General features: G+C 51.6%; 8 protein-coding genes across 8 annotated transcripts; 6 read left to right on the top strand and 2 right to left on the bottom strand.

The window, feature by feature from the left end:
• Positions 1-3,268: 3,268 nt before the first annotated feature.
• Positions 3,269-4,069, top strand: ASPACDRAFT_123216 (uncharacterized protein). Its single transcript, XM_020196605.1, has one exon. It carries the CDS (start codon positions 3,572-3,574, stop codon positions 3,923-3,925), a length of 354 nt encoding a protein of 117 aa, XP_020054503.1. The 5' UTR covers positions 3,269-3,571; the 3' UTR covers positions 3,926-4,069.
• An 809-nt stretch (positions 4,070-4,878) lies between these two features.
• On the top strand, positions 4,879-5,570 carry ASPACDRAFT_80288 (cupin domain-containing protein). Its single transcript, XM_020205619.1, has 2 exons — positions 4,879-5,116; positions 5,177-5,570. The coding sequence occupies exons 1-2, from the start codon at positions 4,961-4,963 to the stop codon at positions 5,492-5,494; spliced, it is 474 nt and encodes a 157-aa protein (XP_020054502.1). The 5' UTR covers positions 4,879-4,960; the 3' UTR covers positions 5,495-5,570.
• A 2,194-nt stretch (positions 5,571-7,764) lies between these two features.
• ASPACDRAFT_53621 (MFS transporter) lies at positions 7,765-9,421 on the bottom strand (the record flags this gene model as incomplete). Its single annotated transcript, XM_020202772.1, has 2 exons — positions 7,765-8,056; positions 8,112-9,421. 2 exons carry the CDS (start codon positions 9,419-9,421, stop codon positions 7,765-7,767), a joined length of 1,602 nt encoding a protein of 533 aa, XP_020054501.1.
• Positions 9,422-10,873: 1,452 nt separating this feature from the next.
• ASPACDRAFT_62408 (uncharacterized protein) lies at positions 10,874-11,995 on the top strand (the record flags this gene model as incomplete). Its single annotated transcript, XM_020203784.1, has 1 exon — positions 10,874-11,995. The coding sequence occupies one exon, from the start codon at positions 10,874-10,876 to the stop codon at positions 11,993-11,995; it is 1,122 nt and encodes a 373-aa protein (XP_020054500.1).
• Positions 11,996-13,059: 1,064 nt separating this feature from the next.
• ASPACDRAFT_80286 (uncharacterized protein) lies at positions 13,060-15,459 on the top strand. Its single transcript, XM_020205618.1, has 2 exons — positions 13,060-13,300; positions 13,367-15,459. Exons 1-2 carry the CDS (start codon positions 13,266-13,268, stop codon positions 15,246-15,248), a joined length of 1,917 nt encoding a protein of 638 aa, XP_020054499.1. The 5' UTR covers positions 13,060-13,265; the 3' UTR covers positions 15,249-15,459.
• Positions 15,460-16,271: 812 nt separating this feature from the next.
• Positions 16,272-18,081, top strand: ASPACDRAFT_1890042 (uncharacterized protein; the record flags this gene model as incomplete). The annotated part of the gene is made up of 1 exon (XM_020198556.1): positions 16,272-18,081. One exon carries the CDS (start codon positions 16,272-16,274, stop codon positions 17,706-17,708), a length of 1,437 nt encoding a protein of 478 aa, XP_020054498.1. The 3' UTR covers positions 17,709-18,081.
• On the bottom strand, positions 17,603-18,381 carry ASPACDRAFT_1858168 (uncharacterized protein). The gene is made up of 3 exons (XM_020197588.1): positions 18,345-18,381; positions 18,071-18,296; positions 17,603-18,012 (listed from the first exon to the last, which is right to left on the bottom strand). The coding sequence occupies exons 1-3, from the start codon at positions 18,350-18,352 to the stop codon at positions 17,836-17,838; spliced, it is 411 nt and encodes a 136-aa protein (XP_020054497.1). The 5' UTR covers positions 18,353-18,381; the 3' UTR covers positions 17,603-17,835.
• Positions 18,382-20,141: 1,760 nt separating this feature from the next.
• Positions 20,142-22,369, top strand: ASPACDRAFT_45453 (putative C6 transcription factor; the record flags this gene model as incomplete). The annotated part of the gene is made up of 4 exons (XM_020201608.1): positions 20,142-21,114; positions 21,173-21,590; positions 21,648-21,927; positions 21,980-22,369. The coding sequence occupies 4 exons, from the start codon at positions 20,142-20,144 to the stop codon at positions 22,367-22,369; spliced, it is 2,061 nt and encodes a 686-aa protein (XP_020054496.1).
• Positions 22,370-23,381: the final 1,012 nt, after the last annotated feature.

The raw sequence follows: 23,381 nt of genomic DNA, 5'->3' as shown, positions 1-23,381 counted from the left end.
AAAAAAAGTGGACCCGTTCCCACCCGAGCCTCGGCTAAGCCAACCATGCTCTATCCGAGGCCGTTTGTAGGTATTACCAGTTCCAATCCTTGGGGAGGAATCAATGTCGGACAGACACATAAGAAGGTTAATAATCTTGCAAATAAGTAGCGATGAAGCAACTTGTACCCCAAGGCTAGCCGCTGAGAGCCGCCGCAGGCCCGCGAAGGAATTGAGGCTGGCGGCAGGTGACTGCTTTCAAATTCTTTGGCCGGCTCAAGTGAGCACGCTGACAGCAATCCAAACGACTTGCTCGTAGCTCCTGATTGAGGAGTCGTCGTGCTACGCTGACGACGCGAGCTGTTAGAGACCGTAATACTGCTCAGATGGAGAAGATGAGTCACGCTGCGCAGTAGCTTCCTCCAGTGTCAAGGAACCAGCGTGGCGGGAATCCAACTCCAAGAAACGTCTTCTGCTTGCTCCATTCCCTGATGTCAATGTGTAACCAACCCATTAAGTGCGCTCCTGGTTCCCGAGTCCGCTCGGACTCAACACGATGCGGGTCTAATCGATCGGATTGTGGAGCAAGGAACTATTCTTGGCGATCGGTTTGATATGGGGTCGATGACTTCGTTTATCGAAATGGAGCATTGGGCGGTTGAGAGCACAAAGCTACAGTGACAACCCTCTTCGGTGGATGCATTTCTCGCTTCGCGGTTGGAGAAAGGCCTTGAACGGGTTATGGAATATTATCTTGTCGATCAATAGGAAAGAGTGCTCGCACGAGATGCAATGATGAACACACTAGTCTAACAATACGAGCCATGAGGACCACGAGTATCTAGTCGTACCTTCGTCCAGGGTTTAGTCACCATCGCTCTGTTGTGAGGATAGGAGCCTCAGCGACCGAGTAGACATCCAAGTTCCTTGCAAGGTTTGTCTTCACCATTCAAGCGCCCAAGATCTAGCATGTTAGAAGGAATGGTAGACTTGGAAGGATAGCTGTCAAGATATGGCTTCCTGGAGTAAACTTGTCTGTTGCAGAGGCGCCCATGGAAGCGATCCCTGACGTATTAGCCGCCATGGTGCCTGATCAGATGGTTGGAGAACGAAGAGAAACGACAATTATTGCTTTTGTTATGTAGAAAGCTTGACCGGAGTATTCACGAGAGATAATTGAACTTGATGAGGGAGCTGTTCGAGGCGCAAAGAAGGCACCTTCTGTCTATGCGGCGACTTCGAGCTTCCAGGAGGAACAAGAGGGAGCCTACTCCTCGCCATCGGTCTTCAAAGGGAGAAAGACATGCTAAGCTCTCTAGACAAGAAGGACACAGAACAATAAGGAGAGTGAGCATATTTAAACAGATGAAAATGGTGAAAAAGAGAAAAAAGCCTCGAAAGCGACATCCCGCCGTCGGCTGTCACCAGGAATCCCCAGACTTCAAAGCGACAACTTCAGAGCACTCGAGACAGAGTGGAATGACATCTCAGGATATATTAGAGTCAACTAAAGAGAGTCAAGCACTAAATAAAGAGATCAAAAAGCTCACCTGTCGGCGGGGGCGCAAGGCGCCGCACCGCAGACAGGCTACGAAACCCCCCCTTCCAGTTATCCTAAGGAGGTTTGCACTACGAAAGGGCCGATCTCCCGGGGGGTCGAACCCAGACCACTGCGCCGTTTCCTGGTTTGTACCCGCAAGTGTTCCCGATTGCGCCACAGGGTCTGGGTTATTGACAGTTGTACTCGTTTTCGTTATAAGTACCGCGTTCCTGAATCCGATTAGGAAGGCGGTTGTGAGGCCCACTGTGGCAGAAAGAGACGGGGCTGTGGGGCACCACTTTCTCGAGGCCTGAGGCATGACGTCCAGAACGGCCAGCATCCTGCCACCACTTCGGGTCAGAGGAAGTAAGACAGATCAACCAGGATCTATCGGCACAGTATTTGCTGTTTGACTTATGTTCTAATCCCCAATCAATGTTTTACTCTCTAAGCTGTAGAATGTTGCCGCTTACACATAGACAATGTGGGGCTCATCTTAGCTTGGCATTCATGCTTAAATCGGAGTGGGTCTCCCGGCGGGCCGAAAAATAAACTATGGTCCCTGTATGTGCTCGGCAGTTACAATCACCGCAAGGTGCTTAATCACAGCATTTATATAAAGAGCATGTAACAAAACTTGGACTTTAAGTGTGACAGTTATCTATTTGTATAGTATTTGCTTTATCCCTCTCATCTCATACAGCCCATTATCATAAGACAATGAGACTGTCCAGACCTACTTCGGAGTGGAGTGACTAGTGTGTCTTAGTGCTTCCGCCAAGCAGAGTTTTATCACTAAAGGGTATAATGTACATGTCTGAACGAGAGACATGCATCTAGTAGCAGATGACTTACTTGGCGGTTGCTGCATGTTTGGGGAATTCACCCGACCATATGCGTTGGCTAGGAATTCGGCCTGCTTCAGCACTCATCAGGCAAGTCTCAGGAACAGTCACTCCAGTTCAGGAATGGCGGAGGCATTGACCGCGGCACAGTCATACTGTCATAAGGGGAATACATATGTCTCAACGGCCAAGGCTGCATGTTCAGCCTGCATCTGTTTTCAGAGCTCTGATATGAGTAGCTCGGTTATACTACTTACCACACAAGGAGCACAGTCTGACATCTCGGTGGCGCCATTATAATAGATACAGCTCTTTACTGGAAGAAGATTGCCGGAACGTCTCTGGCAGCACATATCATCTGCCATTCCTCGTCGAACGCCCTAGTCAGACGCCAATTTCATCGACAAACTGACTGAACGCAAAAGTACTCACTTGCCAGGTGCTAGGTGCTTAGAGACTCCTTCCTGGAACGGCCTAGCACAGAAGGGTCTCGTTCAGGCTGACCGGAGATCTGAAGCTTTGATGGTTCCACCCGAGCCTAGTCTAGACTAAGTAGTAGATTGACCCGATCATACTACAGAGTAGGATGTCTGTCTCCACATCTATACTACAAGGGACCCATGTCTCAGGAATTCCAAATATGCAATACTACCTCGCAAATGTACAGGTATATCGCTTCACCACGGATGCTAGGCTCTGCGATTCTGAGCTGGTCTAGCGGGGTAGCTGAGTATGGCATCTATTGTCCCGAGCTCTATCCGCAATCTTTTGAACTTCAGCCTCATCTTTCGCAGCATAGTTACTTACCATATCGGATCTACTCAATACATTACCAAATTATACCTTTAGAGACATAGCATCAAGCAAGCCAGCGTCGAAACGGAAGCTCTTTAACACCATCATCCCAGCATGGCGCATGAAGACCATCTCGCAGCCCATCAGCAACTACAACAAAACCAAGAAACGCCCAGCACCGAAGGATCTCAACTATCACCTTCAGCTCTAGTCAGCCCTTCACCAGGATACTACATTCCAAATATCCTAGTCTTGTAACCTCAATCCGGCCTACGTCCCCCAAGAACCAAACCTATATAAACCAGACTTCAACCCCCTCGTTCCCATTGCCAGCAACACAGACTCACCAGCTCACAACCCAACGAACTCCAACTTTTCCCCTCCTCAAACCTATAATTCACAGTCCACCACAATGCAACTCCTCACCTACCTCCCCCTCGTGCTCAGCCTGAGCACCCACATCCTCTCAGCTTCTTGGGGTATCAAGGCCTGGTACAGCGACAACTGCAGTGGCTCCCTGCTGACGCACATCGAGAACTCACCCAAGACGGGGTGTTTCAACTTCGACAAGAAAGAGGGGTACGGGATCCGCTCGGTCAATGGGAACTTCAACAGCAAGGACTACCACATCACGATCTATCCCAAGGAGAACTGCAAGGGAACGGCGGCGTGGTCCGGCAAGAGCATCAGTCCCCAGAAGTGCGAGGTGTTCAAGGAGTGGACCTCGAAGGTCGTCATGTACTCGTACAAAGTCACTGCTGCTTAGGCTTTTGTCGGGGGATTGGAGGGGGTGAGTTGCTTTTGTCTGGCTTGTACCAAATCGCAGGTTCTTAGGGAGATGACTGACGTTGCGGTGCAGGTACGGGGATATCGCTGCGCCTATGGCGTCAAAATATATATTTTTCTTCCTGGGTCATGATTTTTGAGTGGGATAGCTGTACTTACTCTCTCACCATGATTGCTAGGAGAAACTATTCATGCCATTAGCACTTTTCTTCCTTTATGAATGTATGCATAAGACCGTTTGTGAACAATCGCATTGTAATCCCGAAGATTGAGATGACCAGCATAGACCTACCTCTTTCCATGCAAGCTAGAGCCTAATCACCCTGTAGTCCACCTTATGCTTTCGAAACGAGTTACTGAACAAATTCCCCGCACGTGTGGGAGACAGACCCCTCCCCCGCACGTAAGGCGGTCAGCCCTACCGACCTTTGTTCCCCATGCTTAGACATCATAAGTTACGGTGCATGACTTAATCGCGACGTTCTAGAACCCCCAATCCCTCGATCAATCAATCTTCAAGAACCCAAGTGAATCACACACCAACCGTATCGAATAACTAATCAAGTCCAGCCCATGTACAAGCACTCGTAGGTGACTCCTCCCCTCACGACCGAGAATCAGAATTCCCCACATCGCCATTCCCCAACAAAGAATCCATACAGCGCAAGCACAGTACATAATCATCGATGATGGCATCCATCCCCATTACGTCACCACCACCACCACCACCAAGAGAACCCAGACTATTCAGATTTATAACCCCTGCCCCCAATTAGTCAATACCACATAAAACCACCAACCACCCAGGAATCCCTCCCAGCTCTCTGGATTTAAAATGCCTCGCATCCCCTCCCCATCCTCCAGCCTGACAAAATACCTCATCAATCCATCAACAAAAACACTCACACTCATCACCCCCCGAACCACCCGGCTCCCTCTTCTCACAGCAACAAAATTCCCCAGCTATCGAAACCACAGCACCACCACAAACATCAGCAAATACACCGCCGGAAACATGACGAGCCAGCCCCCAAAGAACGAGATGGTCTACTTCCCCGGCGTTATGTCGCCGAGCCGGAAGTTCGGGGTGTTCCGCAAGGTGCTCCACACCGGCCTGTACTCGCAGTTCGTGGCCATGGAGGTACCGGTTAATGGGGAGATTGGGGACGAGGTTTGTACTTCCAGAAAGTTGCATGAGGCGAGCGAGCTAACACCGAAATTTCTGGGGTAGGTGCATACGGTTGATCAGACTTTGATTTTCACCCACGGGACGGGCAAGGCGATTGTTGCGGGCAAGGAGCAGGAGGTCAAACAGGGGGATGTGGTGATTGTGCCGGCGGGGACGCAGCACCAGTTCCTGAATGCGGGCGATACTCCCCTTGAGTTGGTGACGATCTATGCCCCCGCGGAGCATGATCCTCGGACAGTGCACCAGACCAAGGAGGAAGGGGACGCCCAAGAGGAGGCGGGTGAGGATGAAGCACCTGAGTGGAGTCAGCGGAGCAAGAGCGAGAACGAAAGGATTGGCCTGGTCAAGGTGCCACAATAGCTGGAATTTGGAAAGATCATGTACATTGTAGTATTCCATTACGCACAGATAAGTTCTTGAAACAACAACAGTGTCGTCAATTGTGACTTCTGATGATCCCACCGTATTAGCCATAACCCCCTCCTCCTTGGCTCTCGGCGCAAGATGGTACAAAGTGAGCAGACCGTCACAATGTCCCCAGTAGACTATTTGTCATGTTGCTCACATGAAGCTTGTTCTTGAGGGACGGTCTCAAATGGCACATTGGGGTCGCCGAGAGCAGGCGTCTGAGATTGACTTGGCATCCTTACACCATTAGGTTGCTCCGGGAGCCGAAATACAAGCCACACAAGCCTGTCGCCGCCATTTTCTTCGTTGACTGGCATTCCAGTAAGGAAACAAGGCATGCAGGTGCACATTACAGCAAAGCCGAGCTGCATGACGGACCATTGAGTAATATGGCCGTAATCGCCTGTTAAGTTTAGTACAAGATCAATGGTTTTAATTGTGTTATCTTCAGCATACCAAGAAAGTCACCCGTCTTGCATCCATATGCAACACGAACTATATCGCTCATAATGACACTATCTGCATTAGCAGAAATACCTCTGGTGGGGAAGAAGTCGCGTGGCACTTACATCGATACGAAGATGATCACTAGTGCCAACTGTACCCTCATCCCGCCAAGCCGCAGTAGAATATATCTAGGAACCAACAAAAACAGCACTGCAGCATTAAGCGCTAGATAGAAGACTCCAAAAGTCCAAAGATGCAGCTGTGATGAGGAGCAGCCGCCAAGGATAGACCTGTCTCAAAAGTACTGTGGTGGGATGCAGATCAAAGCCTGAGGGATTGTCTTGAAGAACCAGAGGGCCGCAGAAAAAATTATGAATGTGTCAACGCGAAAGCGGAGATTTGGGATTGGAAACAGTCGTCGGCAGGACAAAAGCAATGAGAGTCGGGCCAACAACACAGGCCATGTAATAGCGGGTCAGCATAACTGGCCTGGAGGTACTGTCTGGTCTTCAATTCAGCCTCATTTGGATCTGTGTAGCTCTGGCCCCCACCGTAGGTGTACACGCAGACAAGGGCTCCGACACAGTAAGCAATAAATACAACTAGACTGACGATGCATAGCTTTTCATCGGCGCCAATCGACAATCCTTGGGCTCTGCGCGCACGTAGACGTAGGAACATAACAACTACGGCCATCGCAATCGAGATAGCAACCGTGTACACTGTTGTGAGACCAGTCATGTGTTGTTGTGGTGATATTATAAACTCAGAGGACGCCATGCTGAGAGTTTGGTCACATCTGAATCGGCTGTGGACGATTCAGATGAGTCGAAAATCGGGCCAAAGATAAACAGTAAGACGTGAGTTGCAGACTAATCTTTGAAGACGTTCGAAGTCAGTCCTGACTGATCGGAACATGAGAATTACACGGGCAAATTAAAGCAAGTACTTACTTGGTTTTCAGATGTGTTTATGTGTGATGAAAGACGTATGGTGAAAGAATGAAAGTCATGGAGGGTCGAATGAGCAGGATCAGACTGATTACCCTCCTTGAGAAGGTAGTTGCTTTCTAGGTAGTAATAACATTGGCGAGGGGCGAAATTCACTCCTATCAGATAGTCCAATTCGGAGAGAATCACAGCTGTGACTACAACATTGATTTAAGTGAATGGAGAAATCGAGTGATAAGGCAACTGCAGCCCGATTCAGAATCTTGTTTACACGTCTGGGTTATGGTGTGGTCGTGACGTGCATCAGCTCAAGTTTCACCGCCTCACGATGTTGGTCTGACTGCGACAAACTGGGCAATAGGACAGAGTGTAAATGGAGAGGAAGAAGACTAAAAGATAAACAATGAATTTGTACATGTAAGCAAGATGTGAGTCGTCGACTGTAATGGAGACAAAGCGCTGTTTGAACTATGATTGTATCTCAGTGTAGCCTTCATATGAAAGAGTAAGTTTTATGATCACCTTACCATTGATTTACTTCTAATAAACTTGTGCAGGTCCCTCTTAGCCACAAGCACACATAGTGCTTGTATAATATTGGTTAACAATTTATGTTCATACAGACAAGGCTTTTTTTGGGTCCACCAGAAATTGTGTTCTGGTTACAAATAGAGGGGCAACCGAAGCAGAAAGAAGTAATTAAATGGTGATGCCCCAGGTTCAAATTACTGTCGCGCATATTTGACTTCAATTCTCGCTAAAAACTTTCATGACATTAGTACCAAAGTAATCTATCACACTCTATCAATATGAACTCAAATAACATCAAGACGACAAATTTTCCTTTCTATATCGCTTCCAACTGACAAGCATAAAGAAAACCGAGGTTACCACCCCGAGACCAGCAAGTCCGATACCTAAATATAGCGCACCGCGATATCCCCGAAGCGCAGCTTTCCCCCCGTTGTTGACATTCGACTCCACGGTACCAGCAAAGCCCAGCCCAAGCGAGATCGAATAGTTCACTGTCGTGGTGACCAAGGAGGCTGCGAGCCCTTGGTGGTGGTGATGCATCGAATTGCTGAGGATCAAGGTGCCGGATGGGAATGACATGTCCCTGTAACAAATTAGCGACATGCTACCACTGACGAAAGAACTAGGTGTATACTCACATTCCCCATGAAGTGATCAAGCTAGCAACGAATGCTTGGGCCCAATAGGTCTGGTTCAAGGGTATTGTGGCAACAAGGCCCTGACCGACGGTGAAGAAGCACATGGCGCAGAACATGATCACACTCGGCGGCAATCGGCCGAGAAGGAAGCCGGTGACAAGGGCGGCGACTGCCCCGGACGGTGCAGCAGCAGACCACTTCGCCGTTGCCAGTAGAGGCGAGTCTCCTTTGATCACCTCCATGAACTGATAGAAATAATAGATGACTATGCCAAAGCTAGACCAGCCGGCAGCAATGCATCCGAGCACCCATGCCAAATCCCCTGTCAAAACCGACCGGGGAATCAGTGGACATGAGGCCGAGGCTTCGACCCAGACGAAGATTCCGAAAAGGATAAAGCCGACGATGAGAAGAACATAGGTGTACACCGTCGGCCATCCGACCAGAGCTGCTTGGTTCCAGGCGAAGTTGATCAGTACTAGTGCTGAGATACCGGTTGTCGCTCCGACGACGTCCAAGCGAGCCCACGTCGATAGGTCATCCTTGAATTGCGGCCGGTGAGTTTGTGGTATAACTAGCAGGCCTAGCACCGACAGCACGAAGCAAACGATCCCCATAACCCAGTACGCCCAAGGCCACCACACGAGCTGCGCGAATATTGATGAGAATACACCACCGACGATGAACCCGCCAGGAGCAGTTGCACCGAAACAGCTGAAAATCATTTCTTTGCGCAGGCCCGGGGGGTATGCGCGGCCGAGGATCGCAATCGCATTCGGGAGCAGCAAAGCTGGGCCGATGCCCTGAAGTGCTCGGCAGCAGTCGAAGAAGACTTTGTTGGACCATACACTAAACCCAGCCAGAAGTGACCACAGGCCGAACCACGCGAAGCCGATGATTAACATAAGACGATGACCATACACATCTCCAAGCCGACCCGCAACCAAAATGAAAGTGCCGACGGTCAGACTGTAGGCCGCGGCAAACCAGCTCAGCTCTCCTGCGCTGGTGGTTCCGAAGCTGTCCCCAATGATATGTGCCGGCGCGATAGACATACATAGCCCAGCTTGCGTCATGAATTGAGCCATACATACTACGGCGATGAACGCAATCTCCTTCCAGAGCACTGAAGGTGGTTTGAGTGACGACTGGGCAGTTTCGAGCCGAGTTAATGCCTCAGGGTCATGCTCGTCGGCCTCATTTTCAATTGGTTTATCGTGCAGTTCGCTGCGCGAAAGGGTAGACTCGGAATCGGTAGGGGTGGATTTGTCTCGGAACTGACGATCGGAGTATTCTGTCTCGGCGGTCATTTCTTTCAAAGCGTCTTAAAGCCTCAAGAATACAGCCCATTTAACGAGACACCCAATCTAGAGGACAGCCAACAGCTTCGGGCCCGAGCTCGGGAGAGTCCCCTATCTTAAGTATTGCGAAATGTTGTAGCCCACGCTGTTGATGATATCTATCTTGACCCACTCAGTCGCCACAAGAATCATATACTGCGATACAATTCGTTGTTCAAGCCTGAAGAACTGTCCCAAAAGAGCTAGTCGTGTCTTGCAGACCGATACTTGAGGCTTGTCCCGTCGGAAAGCACTCTGGGCCCGACGGAATGCAGTGCGCCACCGGCAGCCCGAGTCGATAACATCATCTCCATGTACGAAGATCTAGGGACTTCAGCAGACTCCTTACGCGCATTTCACGTTGCCGATTGCTCGGGACCGATATTCCTTGCTTGTTACTTCTTGGAAGCCCTATTGGTGTTCATCTCTGCTAGCCAATGCAGGGTCTTTGCTCGTCACAACGGCTTCCCAGTCCGGATTGATCTTGATAAGATCAGATGCCTCAATCATCATGACTTCATAAAGACCAATCCCTGATCTTCATCGTGGCGCTAAGCCTATTCAGGGTGATAAAACATCTACTATGTACTTGTATTCGACATACAAACATATTTCTTCTGGAAAAAGGTCGAACGTCTATGAACTTTCCCTCGGCGGATGATCGCCTATGGCTTACAAACATGTTGACACAACAATTCCCTACGACTCAAGAATTGCATCGTAGTCTTCCAGCCACATGTACTGCTAAGGCATTACTAGTCCCATTTGTCGCATTGATGAAGCACTCTCGGAATCGTACTTCCGCTACCGGAAAAATCCCAAACGTGCTAAGTCATCTAACAAGTTAGAGCACAGTAGAACTCAGCATCTATCAGTATTGGATACAGGTGGTTGTTCACCTCAGCCTTCAACGATGGCCCAATCTCTATTATCGCCTTTGTTCTTCAGCCTTAGAGCCATTTGCTGGCCCGCCATACTGTTTGTCTTCAGTAGTTTCTATCACAACAGCTTGTTAGAAACACTGGCCTTTTATTGGTAGCCACTGTTAGCAACCACTGAATTCTATTATCTAAATTGATATTCATGCTATCACCAAGCGATTCCTGGCAAGCACTAATCATAACATGGTTAAGAGATAATGTGCGGAGTTAGAGCTTGCAATCACGAAGACAATGATACCACTTACTGTAACTCTCCGGTATGACAACGCAACTACAATGACCATGTCTTTGGTGGTAAGTTTCTTATAAACAACCAGGCCTACAGAGCATTGGCTCAAAGTCATTTGAGAAACGTCTTTATTGCTTCAATATGGCGATGACGTATAAATACCATTGATTGTCTCATATTCTATTATAGTATGCCAGAATCCCAACTGAGCCAGGAATCTAGTTATACGAGCCCCTATCGCCCTATCGCAACATGCCCCAAACAAGCCAGATTCAACCGTCGAAGCCGCGTGAGGGCTTGAAGGAGCGGCAGCAGTGCCAAGTCGCCCAGCTCTTCATCAAGAACAACATCCCCTACGTCTACTTCCTGGCGCCCAGCGTCACGTCAAGCAGCCCAGACTACAATTCAAGCAGTTGGGTGATCCCGGACGAATATTTCGGACGAACCGTCTGGCTACTCAAGAAGAAGGCCGACCCGCCAAAATGCCTGCTCAAGAGGGACTGTGCCATGCGGGGCAAGCAGTTCCTGCGCCCTCTGGCCGACTACCACTTCCATTCGGCCAAATATCCAACGGTGGCGGAGTTCCGCCGCGGCTGCCCCATCTCCACCTCGATCGACCTGTACAAGCAATCGACTCTGCTGTGGATGTTCCCCAGCCCGCCGATCGGGTTTGTGACCCCGCGGGACCCGCACTACGAGGCGCGGGGGCTCCCCAAGCCCGGGCTGCGCAGCTACCTGCCCCTGGCCGACAAACTGCCCGTCACGGTGCTGACGTTCCCCAAGTACATCGAGGCCTTCATCATGCTAGCCTGCCGCGACTCCGCGGGTCACTGGTCGCTCAAGTTCTGGATCGACTACCTCCTGTTCATCCGGCGATACGAGGAAGGGGCGCGCCAGCGGGACCCGTCGCTCGCCGCCGACAACGACAACGCGTTCCCGCTCTGGCGGATGGAGACGATCGACGAGCCCTACCGGGAGTACTATAAGCGACTGGTCTACCACGACCACGACCGCATCACGGACAACGACTGCGGCACCCAGAACCTGCGGTTCATGCACTCGACCTTGAAGGACCTGATGCATCTGCCCAAGGGGGACGGGAAGCTACTGTGGTGCTGCTGGGGGAAGCCGCTCCAGGTCCACCAGCGGCAGCACCGGCCGTCGTGGAAGACGGTCCGGAGTCAGGGCTTCGCCCGCCCGGAGCTGGATCTGCAGAAACTCGGCACCGAGCACCGTTGTGTGCATAAGTTGGTGCTTGCGTCGCCTGGGCCTTCTGATGCTTCTGGGCCTCCAGGAGCTCCTTGGCGCCTTGAGGCTCCTGAGTCTCCGGCGCTTTCTGGGCCGCATGCAAGTAGTTCTGTTTATTCTGATTAGTGTTCGATACCCCCTGTTCTAGATTCTTGGCGCTGGAGGCTATTGACTCCGCTGCAGATAGTTAAACATTCTGTATCATAGAAATGCTGATCTTCTTTCCTTTTCACTAGTGTATAAATCTGGTTTGTTGTGGCGGTACATGTTGTACGTAAACGAACTTCTCAACTTGGGTGCGGATCTATGCTGAGGCTGTATGAAGTACCATCTTGAAGCTGTAGACATGGTGCGGATACTGTATCGTGATGCGGCAGGAATTCGAAACATGTTGCGTTCCTTTTCTGAGTGAGATTGCGCGATTCTAGTACAATAACAAACATTGTACTATTTATGTGATTTAACTGATAGTTGGTTGACGATCCTCGGCAGAGAGTACCTACTGAAAGCCAAGAACAACCTAAAAGATCCTTCGAAGCTCTGCTACTGCTTGAGGAGAAAGGACAAGAATGGCATTATATTCCGTGTTCTGGTGGCAGTACCCACGCGGGAGGATAGGCGGTAAACCGACGATCATGTGATACGGCAGATCTCTTTTTCTGCTGCCCAAACAGGCTCATCAATCGATCCCTGAAAGAAGAAGAAAAATCAAGGCAAACTTCTCTTCCAGGTGGTGTGACTACATACAAACTTGACCACCCTCCGCAAAGTCCCGCTCTCATTCTCGTGTTCTATGGTGTACTTTGTAGTCAGGATACTGCCGAATATCGGCATCGGAAGGCAGTGGATCCGGTGGCTTGCTCCACATGATCTCAGTACCTTAGCTAATCACAATCACATGCCCCGGTGACGAAGCAGCAAAGAAATTACGAGAGTCACTGCAGGTGAGCGAAGGGAAAAAAAAGAAACGTGAATTCACCTCCTCACCGGGAAGACTCTTCATCCGACCGATCGCGATCAGGAAGAATGTGACCGAGAACTTCCCCTTTTGTCTTGTCTTAACTGATCTCTCCCCATCATCATGTTGTGTTCCTTTCCTAGTTCTTTGTTAGCGACCTCAACATCTCGGATCGCCCTCTAACGCGCTGTGATCGTGGCTGTGGAGGTGTTGCTGTCTACCCCGCCGGAGCGACAAGACAACCTGGAATAAGGCGACAACCACACCCCCTTTCCAGCTGTGACCTGCGTGTCACCGATCTACTAAATTCAAATTCGCTCAATTCTACATTGATCACCTTTTTCTCCTTCAAACTCTCCCTTCCTTGTCTTGTCCAACTTTCAGTTCGACAATCACTTGTTATTTTCCTTCTCCCGACGGCTGCCTTATACTGACGCCATGGGGAAACCCCCCGCCGCCATCATCATTGCTAGGTAAGGCTTTATGTTCCTCATTCTTGTAAGTATTAGATCGCATTCTTACGCTCACTGCCCCAATAGACATGGCGCTCGCCTGGACGCTGCCGACAAGAATTGGCACTTGACATCTCCCACTCCTTACGACCCTCCCCTCTCCTATGGCGGCTGGCTACAGTCCCGCGCTCTCGGTGCTAGAATTGTCGATCTCCTACAGTCCCTAGACGATGAGATAGACGTCTCAACACAGAGCGAGGCTGCACGGAAACAATTCCTCGACCGCGTGAAGACTCCACCCCGCAAGCGCCGGGTCATCATCCATACCTCTCCATTCCTTCGTTGCCTTCAGACAGGAATCGCAGTCAGCTCAGGAATTTGTCAAAACTCTCCTGAACCGGACGACTACCACCGGCCGTATGGCTCGCTTGCAGGACAGCTTCACAATGCGACCCCCGGATCCCTAAAGAACTTGACTTTGGACACCCCTCCGAGCTCGAGCCCCAGGTCTAGCCTGGACAACACGCGATGCCTTTTGCGTGTTGACGCTTTTCTCGGAGAATGGCTCAGTCCTGACTATTTCGAACAAATCGTGCCTCCTCCCTCCTCCGACCGACTGATCGCCGCCGCCAAGATTGAGCTCTTAAGACGTGAGCAGCATTTTGTCCCGGCGGCAGACATAACGTCCCGACCATCGGTTGGCTACTTCCCGGGTGGTTGGGGAAGTGTTTCAACTCCAGTGTCTCCTGCCCCCGACCTCAACGCGCCCAATGAGCCTGAATATACATCCACAACAAATTCAGCGCCAGGGCACAGAACTCGTGCGGGTAGCTGTGACGCTTTGGGCGCTGGTGACGCCTCTCGCAGCAAGAGACTACTGAACAAAATCAACACCAATCTATCGCCCATTCCCGACAGCGCATATGTGCCTCCGACTCCAAGCTATGCCATTTCTCCTTCCAATCCAATACCTGCTGGATATGTGACTCATGCCCGTGATGCCTGCGTCAATGTCGACTACCAATGGGACAGCATGCGTGGTGACCAAAATTGGGGGAATGGAGGCGAGTACGGGGAGGAATGGAGCTCAATGCATGCAAGATTCCGCAATGGGATGGAACGCATGGTTAGCTGGTACGACGAACATGATTTCACAGGGTCTGCCCGCCAAGGTCAGCGCCATTCGCAGATGTTGAACGGAACCGGCGACATCAATAAAGTCGACGATACTGACGACGAAACCGAGACCGTTCTGGTTGTAATTACACATGGAGCTGGCTGCAATGCACTCATTGGGGCAATATCCGGGGAGCCGGCACTTGTCGATATTGGCACGGCCTCTCTCACCCTGGCAGTGCGGTACCCCGACCTGCACGAGTCAACTGGAACCGCATCAACTGTTTCGGTTGGGTCCCTAGGCTCGGAGCAATCTTTCGACGAGCCGATCAATTTGCAGAGTTATCGGTTGAAAAAGGTAGCATCTACCGAGCATTTACGGAATGGAGTTAATAACCCCGCTGTTTCGTCACCCGCGAACCTCGCATCACCAGGCATCCCCACTTATCGCCAGCGTGCTGCCCCGCGAAAGTCGATGTCGCAGGGAATGTTCATCATCGGCCCCTCCTCTACATCTGGCATGGGATCCCAGTCGTGGAAGGCAGCACGGCCCTCGACAGCTGTTACCTCCAGTGGCTCAACGGGGCTTTGGGGGTCCGTCTCCGCCTCAGCTGAGCCAGCAGATGACATTGTGCCCAACTTTGGCGATTGGACCACGCCGGCTTCTACACCGTCTACGAATGAAATCATTCACGATGTGGATAAGCCGGCCGCCACTGGGCAAACCTGGACCAGTCAACTGCCGCAGCGAACCATGTCGCAGCGTGGTCTGTGGGGCAGCGAACCTCTGCAAAAGGATCGAGAAGCGGGCACCAAACGGCGTTGGACCGTGACGGAACGACGAAGGCTGTGATTTAGCATGTGATACTGCACATTAGCTTCTTGGCGTTGGATGGATTGTCCGTGGACGTCACTCACGAATTTACGAACTACCGAGGAGGGGATCTACGAGATTTACTAGGCCTAGTCATCTTGCTCAGAATCTCGGCTAACATGGGATGTATGTACTAACTAATGGTTTTGAAAAACACAATATACCCAATCAATCTAACCGCACATATTCTCCACTTCAATCATGACTCCTGCCGCAATTTTCGAATCGTAGCATAGTCTGTGTTCACAACCTCCTCTCAGCTCTGACACCCGGTTGCACCGCCTAGGCCCCAGCCATCCATCCCTGCTCTCAACCAGCGCAATCGACAGGAGGATTGACACGTAGTGCACCCACCATTAAGCAAAAAACAACGATGATCGCGGGGGTTCCCATCCAAGCCAAGAAAAAATTACAGTCCCTCCTTCTGCACCCTCACCCAGCCTTAACTGCATCCAGGCTAGCGAAGAAGATTGGTAAGACGCCGGAGAGATTTCCATCCTTCCTTCCTTCCCGCCCCGCACATCGCTCGGAGACATGAGTAATCATCTTATCTGGTCCTGCGGAAAAAGTTCGGCCAACCCGAGATCAATTTTTCTTGGTACTAATCTAAAACTTTGTGCTGTACAGAGTACTCATCAATGGACAGGACGCCCGCTGAAAAGATTTCCCGGGTGCGGCTCCTGGTGGCACGGCCGATTTCCGGAGGATTGATTGATGTGATGCAAGAGAGATTTTTTTTTGCGGCTGGTGGAGTTTGGCAGGGCTGGTTTGGGCTTAGCTTCCGCTGCGGGTTCCTTCCATGTTTCTTCACAAGTATGAATGGCTTCAACTACAAAGAAGGGACAAGGTCTTTGTTTGAGTGCTCTTTCATTGCATTGTGTTGAATGAAGTTTGGTGATGATTGCCTCAGCAATTGCAGGACGAAAGGAGACTGAGAATGTTGTTCATGCTTTTTTACTGTGAGATCGGATTCCGCAGATGGATAGAATATAAGGAGACATCATGACACCAATCTACTTGGTCATCATGCTCGTCACTATAGGGAAACTGACCTCTCCCGGCCGATTCGCATATTTCTTATACCCAAGATGTCAGACTCGTTATGTGGACTCAAGTACTCACTCAGGTTCTGCAGAGGGTGTCTCGCAAGGGAAGGTCGGTCCAGGACGGAGAGTTTCTCTCCAGACTGACCTCTGGGAAGTGGTAACAAACTTCCTGGAGAAGAACGACCTGATCGTCTTCTCTGAGTCGCATCGCGGTGTCTACAGCGCTGTGAGCCACGAGCGCTGTTCTGCTTGTCAGGATCAGCTCCTGACTCCGCAGGAGGTATATGACAATCACGCAGCGGCCGCCGCTGATGAAAACGCCAGACTCATGGTCTTCAATTTGGAAGCTGTGGAGAATGCTGCCGAGGCAGTTGAGCGTGGCGCGGTGAGTGAGAATCAGGTAGATGACTATGCTGACAAACTGGCCTATGCGGTGACCTTAAGTGGATTGTCAATCCTATCACTGGCGGTTCTTCGGGGAAGAAAGGACGTGGTGAATCTTCTTCTGAAGCATCGCGCGGACCCTACTTACGGAGGCGAAAATGCTCACTTGACGTCTTTGGACTATATCAGATCCCCTTTCCACCGAACTGACTCAGCAGGAGACCCAGTGGTGATCAAGGCCGCGGTGGCAATGGTGGAAACACTGCTCACCCACGGAGCGACCTTCACTCAGAAGGGGCCCTGGGATATCATTCTATGGACTCGACGCGTAGACCTCATTTGCCAGGCGGTCCGGAATGGGGTGGATCTTCTCAGTCTGCGCTGGGAGAGCCAGGGTGTAAGTCTGAACCCGCTGAGCGCTATCCTCCATCACCCGGCCCTGCCCGAAGACAAGGTCCGCGACGAGGTCCTGCGGGCGATTCTGGAGGCTGCGCCCCGGCTGATGGATATCACCGACAACGAGGGGCGTACCATCATACACCAAGCCGTGCAAGCCTACTGGTGGAATCTGGCGCAAGCCCTGCTCCGGTTCCCATCCACGGCATGGCCCATCGCCAACGACGGGCAGAACGCGCTGACCACCGCCATCGCCCACGGTAAGACAAAACTGATCGCGGGTCTGTTGGACCGCCCCGAGTACGAGATCGACTTCCTGCACGACGTCGACTCCATGCTCTTGTGGCGTCATGTCAACAGGCCCACTCAGGAGTCCTTTCCGCTGATGGTGGCCGTCGCAAAGGCGGCCGAGTTCCCCAGAGCCCTGTTTACGCTGGCCACTCACCCACGCATGTGCATCCCCGCGAAAATGCCGGATTGCCTCGATGTCCGACATCAGGCGCTGGAGCTGGGGATGGAGGTAGGCCTCAGTCCGCGCCATGTCGCGCTGATCAAAGCCATCCCCGAGCGGTGGGATTATGACGAGGGCCAAACTTACACTAGGGTTGAGTAAACACATCCACTACATTTCGTCTAATCAAAGTTTTCCCTCGACGAACACAGAGACAGTACAAAACGCGCTTAATCAGATGCCCCCAATCAAATCAACAAACCTGTAATCATAGCATCCATCTACTCCATCACCCATCCATCCGCGTCAGATAGAAATGCAAAACCCCGGAATCCCGATAATAAGGCTTATACTCATTGGTCGCCGCCACGGTCCTCTCATTCACATATCGAAACCGATCTACCTTGTCCTCGCCGTCGGGGATGACCGCGCAGGCGCCGATACCGTGGAACTTGATTTGCCGGACCTTTTTTTCCGCAGTGCATCAGGTCTCGCCTCAGATTTATTGAGTAGGGATATCTCACCTTCTCTGTCTCCTTTAAAGAAAAGAGTGTCCGGACGAGCGGCAGCCCGTCCGCCGCGATGGCCTGGGCCGGATGTCCCGTGTCGAGTAGGTGGATGCTCCATTCACCATCCAGAAATTTGGGGGACACCGGGCTGAGTCTGTCGTAGATGGTTTCGAGCTCGGTGCGGTCGAGTTGACCTGGTGTTTGGGTGAGGGCGAGGTATTCTTCTGTTGGGTTTTGGGTGCTATGGTTGTTAGTTCAATTGTAGGGGGTGGGTTTTAGGATGGCGTACGTTTTCATCCTGATGGTTCGTTGTGGGATGATTTTCGCAGGTATACGGGTAGAGGTACAGAGTCAAGATGGTGTAAACTTTCGGGCCTTGTGGTAGGCCTGTGCATCCCTTTCGCGACTTCATACACTCGGATCCAACGCGGAGGTGTGATACTTGGTTGGTTTCTGGCGTCTTCCTTGTTGTATGGTGTATGCTGTCATTCGATGCATGGGGAGAGGGATTTGGGAGGGATCCGCGGTATGTGTGCCATCTCGATTGGGGTGTCTGCAGATGGTTCAGTTGCTCGATGTTCAGCCATCGACTAGGTACTTTCAAGGAAGATTTCGAGCTAGTTATAGTTCGTTGCTAAAGTCTAGGGTTCGTTCTTTTCCCCTTTCGCGCGTTGAATGGCCCCAGTACATCCATTTCAGGAGAATCAATGGCTTGTTTTGCTATACTGTATTGTGTTGTATAGTAACACTACAATATCTTGCGCATGAAACGATGCAGATTCCCAGACACAGCGAGAGTGATCATTTGGGTCTGCAATGTCCGCCTCCGGATCCGTGATCATGTAGGATAGCATTCTTGTTGTTTGACGTCACCGTATTGATGCAGACTGCTTGATTCTATCGCCCTTCTGAAACTCTTTCGCAAACTCAGTAGCACAGAAGTTTCCAGCCTCGATCCGATCGTACAATCCATGTCTTACTCTTTGCGCTGTTGATACCGCCCCTGGGAGGTATAGAGTCGGGTTTCTCGCCATTGGAGTTCGTTCGTATGAAGAGATTTTCGGATAGATTTGCCCCTTTCAAGCTCAGTGTCCTGCCATCCTGACCCTGCGACCCCTGCGACAACGGACTCACGGCAGATCGCTTGCTGCTCGATCGTCCCTTGCATCTCGAAATGTCGAACCCACCCAGTGAGGTTGGCAATTTCGGTAGCAGTCAATTTGTGGCGAGAACACCGTGTCTGGGATTGCTGCTAGGGGATCCAGATGGATCACTCGCTTGCAATCAGTCAAGGCTCTGAGATTGATTAGGTGCTTGGGGAATTCTTCCGTTAGGTGTTGCAGATGGTTTGTTCTCTTGTCTTTGGTTCATAAAATATACCTTACGTATTAGTATATCCTCTCCCTGGAGTATCGTAGTACGTCTGCATCTTGACGATTGAGTTCTTGATGAGTGTGCAAACAGACGAGAGTACTAAAGGCTAGTTTACTTGCCGTAGGATGCATTTAAAATATTACAGATCCCTGTTTGCTTGAAACATCCTTGCCTTGTGTCTTAGTTATCGGGTAGTTATCAGGCAGCTCAGCTTATCGGTCTTTGAGAGGCTGGGAACGTGATGGCGGCTGCGGTGCCTGTCAATTAACCTACGGTGGTGATTGCTCCGGCTGCCAACTGTCAAGAAAATTCAATACAGCTTCAATTGAGGAAGCTCTGACCATAAGCTCGTGCAAGGGCCAGAAGGGGACTCAACCTGACTGTGAGCGTAGTAGCCTGAGGTGTCGACCAGGTACGTAAGTGCGGAGACAGGCTGCGGTTCAGGGCAGTTTCCCTGTCCTCAATTCCTCCAGCCACTGGATTTTACTATTTTTGTCCGCGCGGGCAAGCAAGCTAAGAGGATGAATTTAAATACGCCGCCCACCAAGGCGGGCCTCGATCTCTTGTCCCTACTTGTATGCTCCAGCCTTCCATTCTCAATACAATTGATTCCCTCTCCTTCCTCCCTCCATCCATCACTATTCCTGGCATTGTTACTGTTTCTCTCCTCCTCTTCCTATATCTCCTGCAGTGAGTGCAGCAAACTCCAAGCATGTCTGCTGCTCCGCGCCGCAATGGCCAGCCACCACCGCCATGCGAGCCATGCCGCAAATCCAAGATGCGCTGCGATAATGTAATCCCCGCCTGTCAGAACTGCATCCGTCGAGGCAAGGCCGAGAACTGTGTGTATCCCGCCCCTCCCGCCACGCGCACCTGGTACTCGGACAATGCTCCGTCGCCGACCGCGTCTCCGCGCTCGCAGGGCCGCCCGGACTCCTTCACCCAGGGTGGCCGGTCCACCCCGAACGGGGACGAGAAAATAGCCGCCATGGGTCTCCCCACCACCGCCACGACCGCCAACAACAACAATAACTCAGCCATGTTCAGTGAGATGGAGGACCAGTTCCGGGGGTTCATGTACCTCGATGCTTCCTCCGCGGGTCGGCCCGAGCCTACCACCATGCCGGATCCGAGGCAGGTCCAGATGGGCGCCCGACTGCTCACCTTGCTGTTCGAGAACCTGCCCCTGTACGAGCGCTTGGCGGAGACCTCGCTGGACGTATGGCCCGAAGGGTGCATCCTGGGCCACCGGCTCATCACGGGGATGTTCGAGGCCCTCGAGGATATCCTGGAGGCCTTGACGTCCGACCCCAGCTACGTCAAGGATCGCCATTCGACGATGCTGCGGTGGGCGCAGAAGATCTTCGACGACAGCGCCAAGCCCCTGACGGTGCATGCGGCCACGACCCCGGAGGACTACATCCGGCGGATCTCCTCCCGGTGGGAGGGCATTGGGCTGGTGTACTCGATCGTCGGACAGGGCGCCATGCTGGAGCGCGATTGGCGGTCCATCCGCGAGCGCGAACGCAATGTGCCCCGTGATCAGAAGTTGTTGGCGGCCCAGGCGGTCTCGGCGAGTGACGCCTGTCTGCAGTTCTGTGATACCTTTGGCGCGGTGGATGATTCGCTTGGCTGGTTGTTGTTCCAGCACCTTCATCTCTTGACCTTGGTTTATGGTGAAAACGGTATGTTTGATGAGTTGTTCTTGGTGCGGGGATCGAGTCGTAGGCTAACGACTGACAGATCCTCGAGCGTGGAGAAAGCTGGCCGAGCTTGCGACAGTGGCTTTCACTCTCGGCTCCAATCAATCAGAGAAGGACACGAGGACTCCTTTCTTCGTGGTCGAGCTTCGCAAACGTCTGGTCGCGGGCGCATACAGCATCGACAAACAGCTGGCCACCTCCTTGGGCAGACCTCCCCAGATCAGCTGGCGCTACTATGACGTCCAGTTCCCGCTCGACCTGAGCTATGATGAGATTCTGGCCGAGCCGAAGATCCGCGAGGCCGCCATCAGCAAGCTGGACAAGACGGGCTGGAATACCCAGGGAGTCGTGGGGAAGTCCGCGTGGCTTCGGATTGCGCTGCTCATTGGCTCGACGAGGGAGCAGATTCTGGAATTGTCGCTCAGTCGTCGTATTGACGATTTGTCTCGCAAGGTTCAGTAAGTGCATTGTCACAGCCTCTACTGAAGACATATCGCTTACGTTGCATGCTTTAGGGAGGTGTCTCAGCAATCGCACAAAACCTGGAACGAGCTGCCCAGCTTCCTTCGCTGGCGGCCTGGCTCTCCCGACCCGAACGGTTCGAGCAGTGTTCTTCTGCCCCTGTATTTGAACTTTCTCTACAATGACTTCCTCCTTTACCGGGTTTTGGTGAAGCGGACTCAGAGCGGTGGGGAGGGCTTGATCAGTGTGTCGCAAAACATACTGAGCACCATACTCGAGCTCATCGGCAAGGAAATTGGGTCTAGGGCTGGCACCTATAATGTCGGATGGAATGTGAGCATTGCCAATTTCTTTAGTGCTACGAATCTGTACTGACAGCTTACAGGCATCGTCCTTTGGTCTTCCTGCAGCCGGGGTCTTAGCTATCGAGCTCCTCCGTCAATCCGAAGCCCAATCTCAGGTCCAAGCCACCCCGTTCCGCCGATCGGAGGTTATCCAGAAACTCACTGTCTTCGCCTCTCATCTCCAATACGTCGTCCGCCCGCACGATGGCATGTACGATGTCTGCCAGCGTGCACGAAAGGTCATCTCCAACATTCTAGATCGGGTCCTGACGGTCAACGCATCCCCGATGCCTGCCACCTTGCCCGCCGATGTTCTGGCAACCAACTGGCTCAATGGCGAGAATGTGACCCTTGACGACGGCACGGACTTGTACCGGTGGATAGAGAATCTCTACCCAGATACGGCTGCATCCACGGCTTCCTGGGCTTGAGCCCGACACAGCCTCATGATCTGGAAATGATTAATGAAATAAGCCGATGACTGTGGGCAGATGCAGATCCAAATGTGTCTGTCACCCCCCAACCTACCATGTTATGACTATATACCCCTTCTATGTGACCCGGGAAAAGCAACAGTGTGCAGATTTCCTTGTGATGAGTATGGAAGACGAGGTGCACTTCGCTTGTTCCATAATGCTGTATTTCAGTTTGCCACCTATTCTTTCCTTTCGGTTCTGTGGGATTCTTTTTGCTTCTTGCAAGCTGCTTCTGCGGTGAAAAGGTTGCTAGAATTGTACTTGGGCAACAATGATTATTTATGTCATGTAGCGTGTCATTGCAATCGGCGGAATACACGTCAGCGCATGCAGTCAATTGCATCCAGCTGAAGCGGGATGGTTCCCATTTAGAGTTCTTATTGAGCTGCAACGCGACGTAGGATCTGACAGGGCTCATTCTGGCCGATGACTCTGTCGTTGAGGACAGATACTCCGGAACTCCGTCAAAAACTCGTGTAGAAGGGAGCTCACTAATTATTGAGACCCGACGCCCTTGCGTATCCGCTATCTTTAGAAGCACTAGTGTGGTTGATCGATAGGCGATAAGTTATCGGGCTATTGACGGGCTGATAAGGCAAGGCGGGCATGTGATCACTTCAAGGATGGGAAGGGAATGTGGGGCGGTGTTTACCGATAGAACCAGGACATCATCACCTCATCACATGGAGTGGTAGCAGAATGTGGCGGATACTACGACTCTGTTTGGATGCTGTCGACTCTGCGCCAGACTTTATAAATGCGATGACTCAATTGCAGGTTGTGAGGACAGCCGGATCCTCGGATCCAGCATTCAGAGAGCCCTGCCAGGTGAGAAATGGCTCCGCTGTCTTTCTTTCTGTCTTTCCGCCACCGCGGCGTCGATCCCGTGTGCCCAATCGTGGTGGAGTGATTGGCCGGCGACCTCCGCATTTTCCGGGTGCCTGCATGGCTGCCTTGATGCCTGGCG

Source organism: Aspergillus aculeatus (genome assembly GCF_001890905.1).
Source record: "Aspergillus aculeatus ATCC 16872 unplaced genomic scaffold ASPACscaffold_12, whole genome shotgun sequence".
Taxonomy (NCBI): Eukaryota; Fungi; Ascomycota; class Eurotiomycetes; order Eurotiales; family Aspergillaceae; genus Aspergillus; species Aspergillus aculeatus.
Note: the sequence above shows the minus strand (reverse complement) of the source record. Positions and strands in the feature narration are given on the sequence as shown.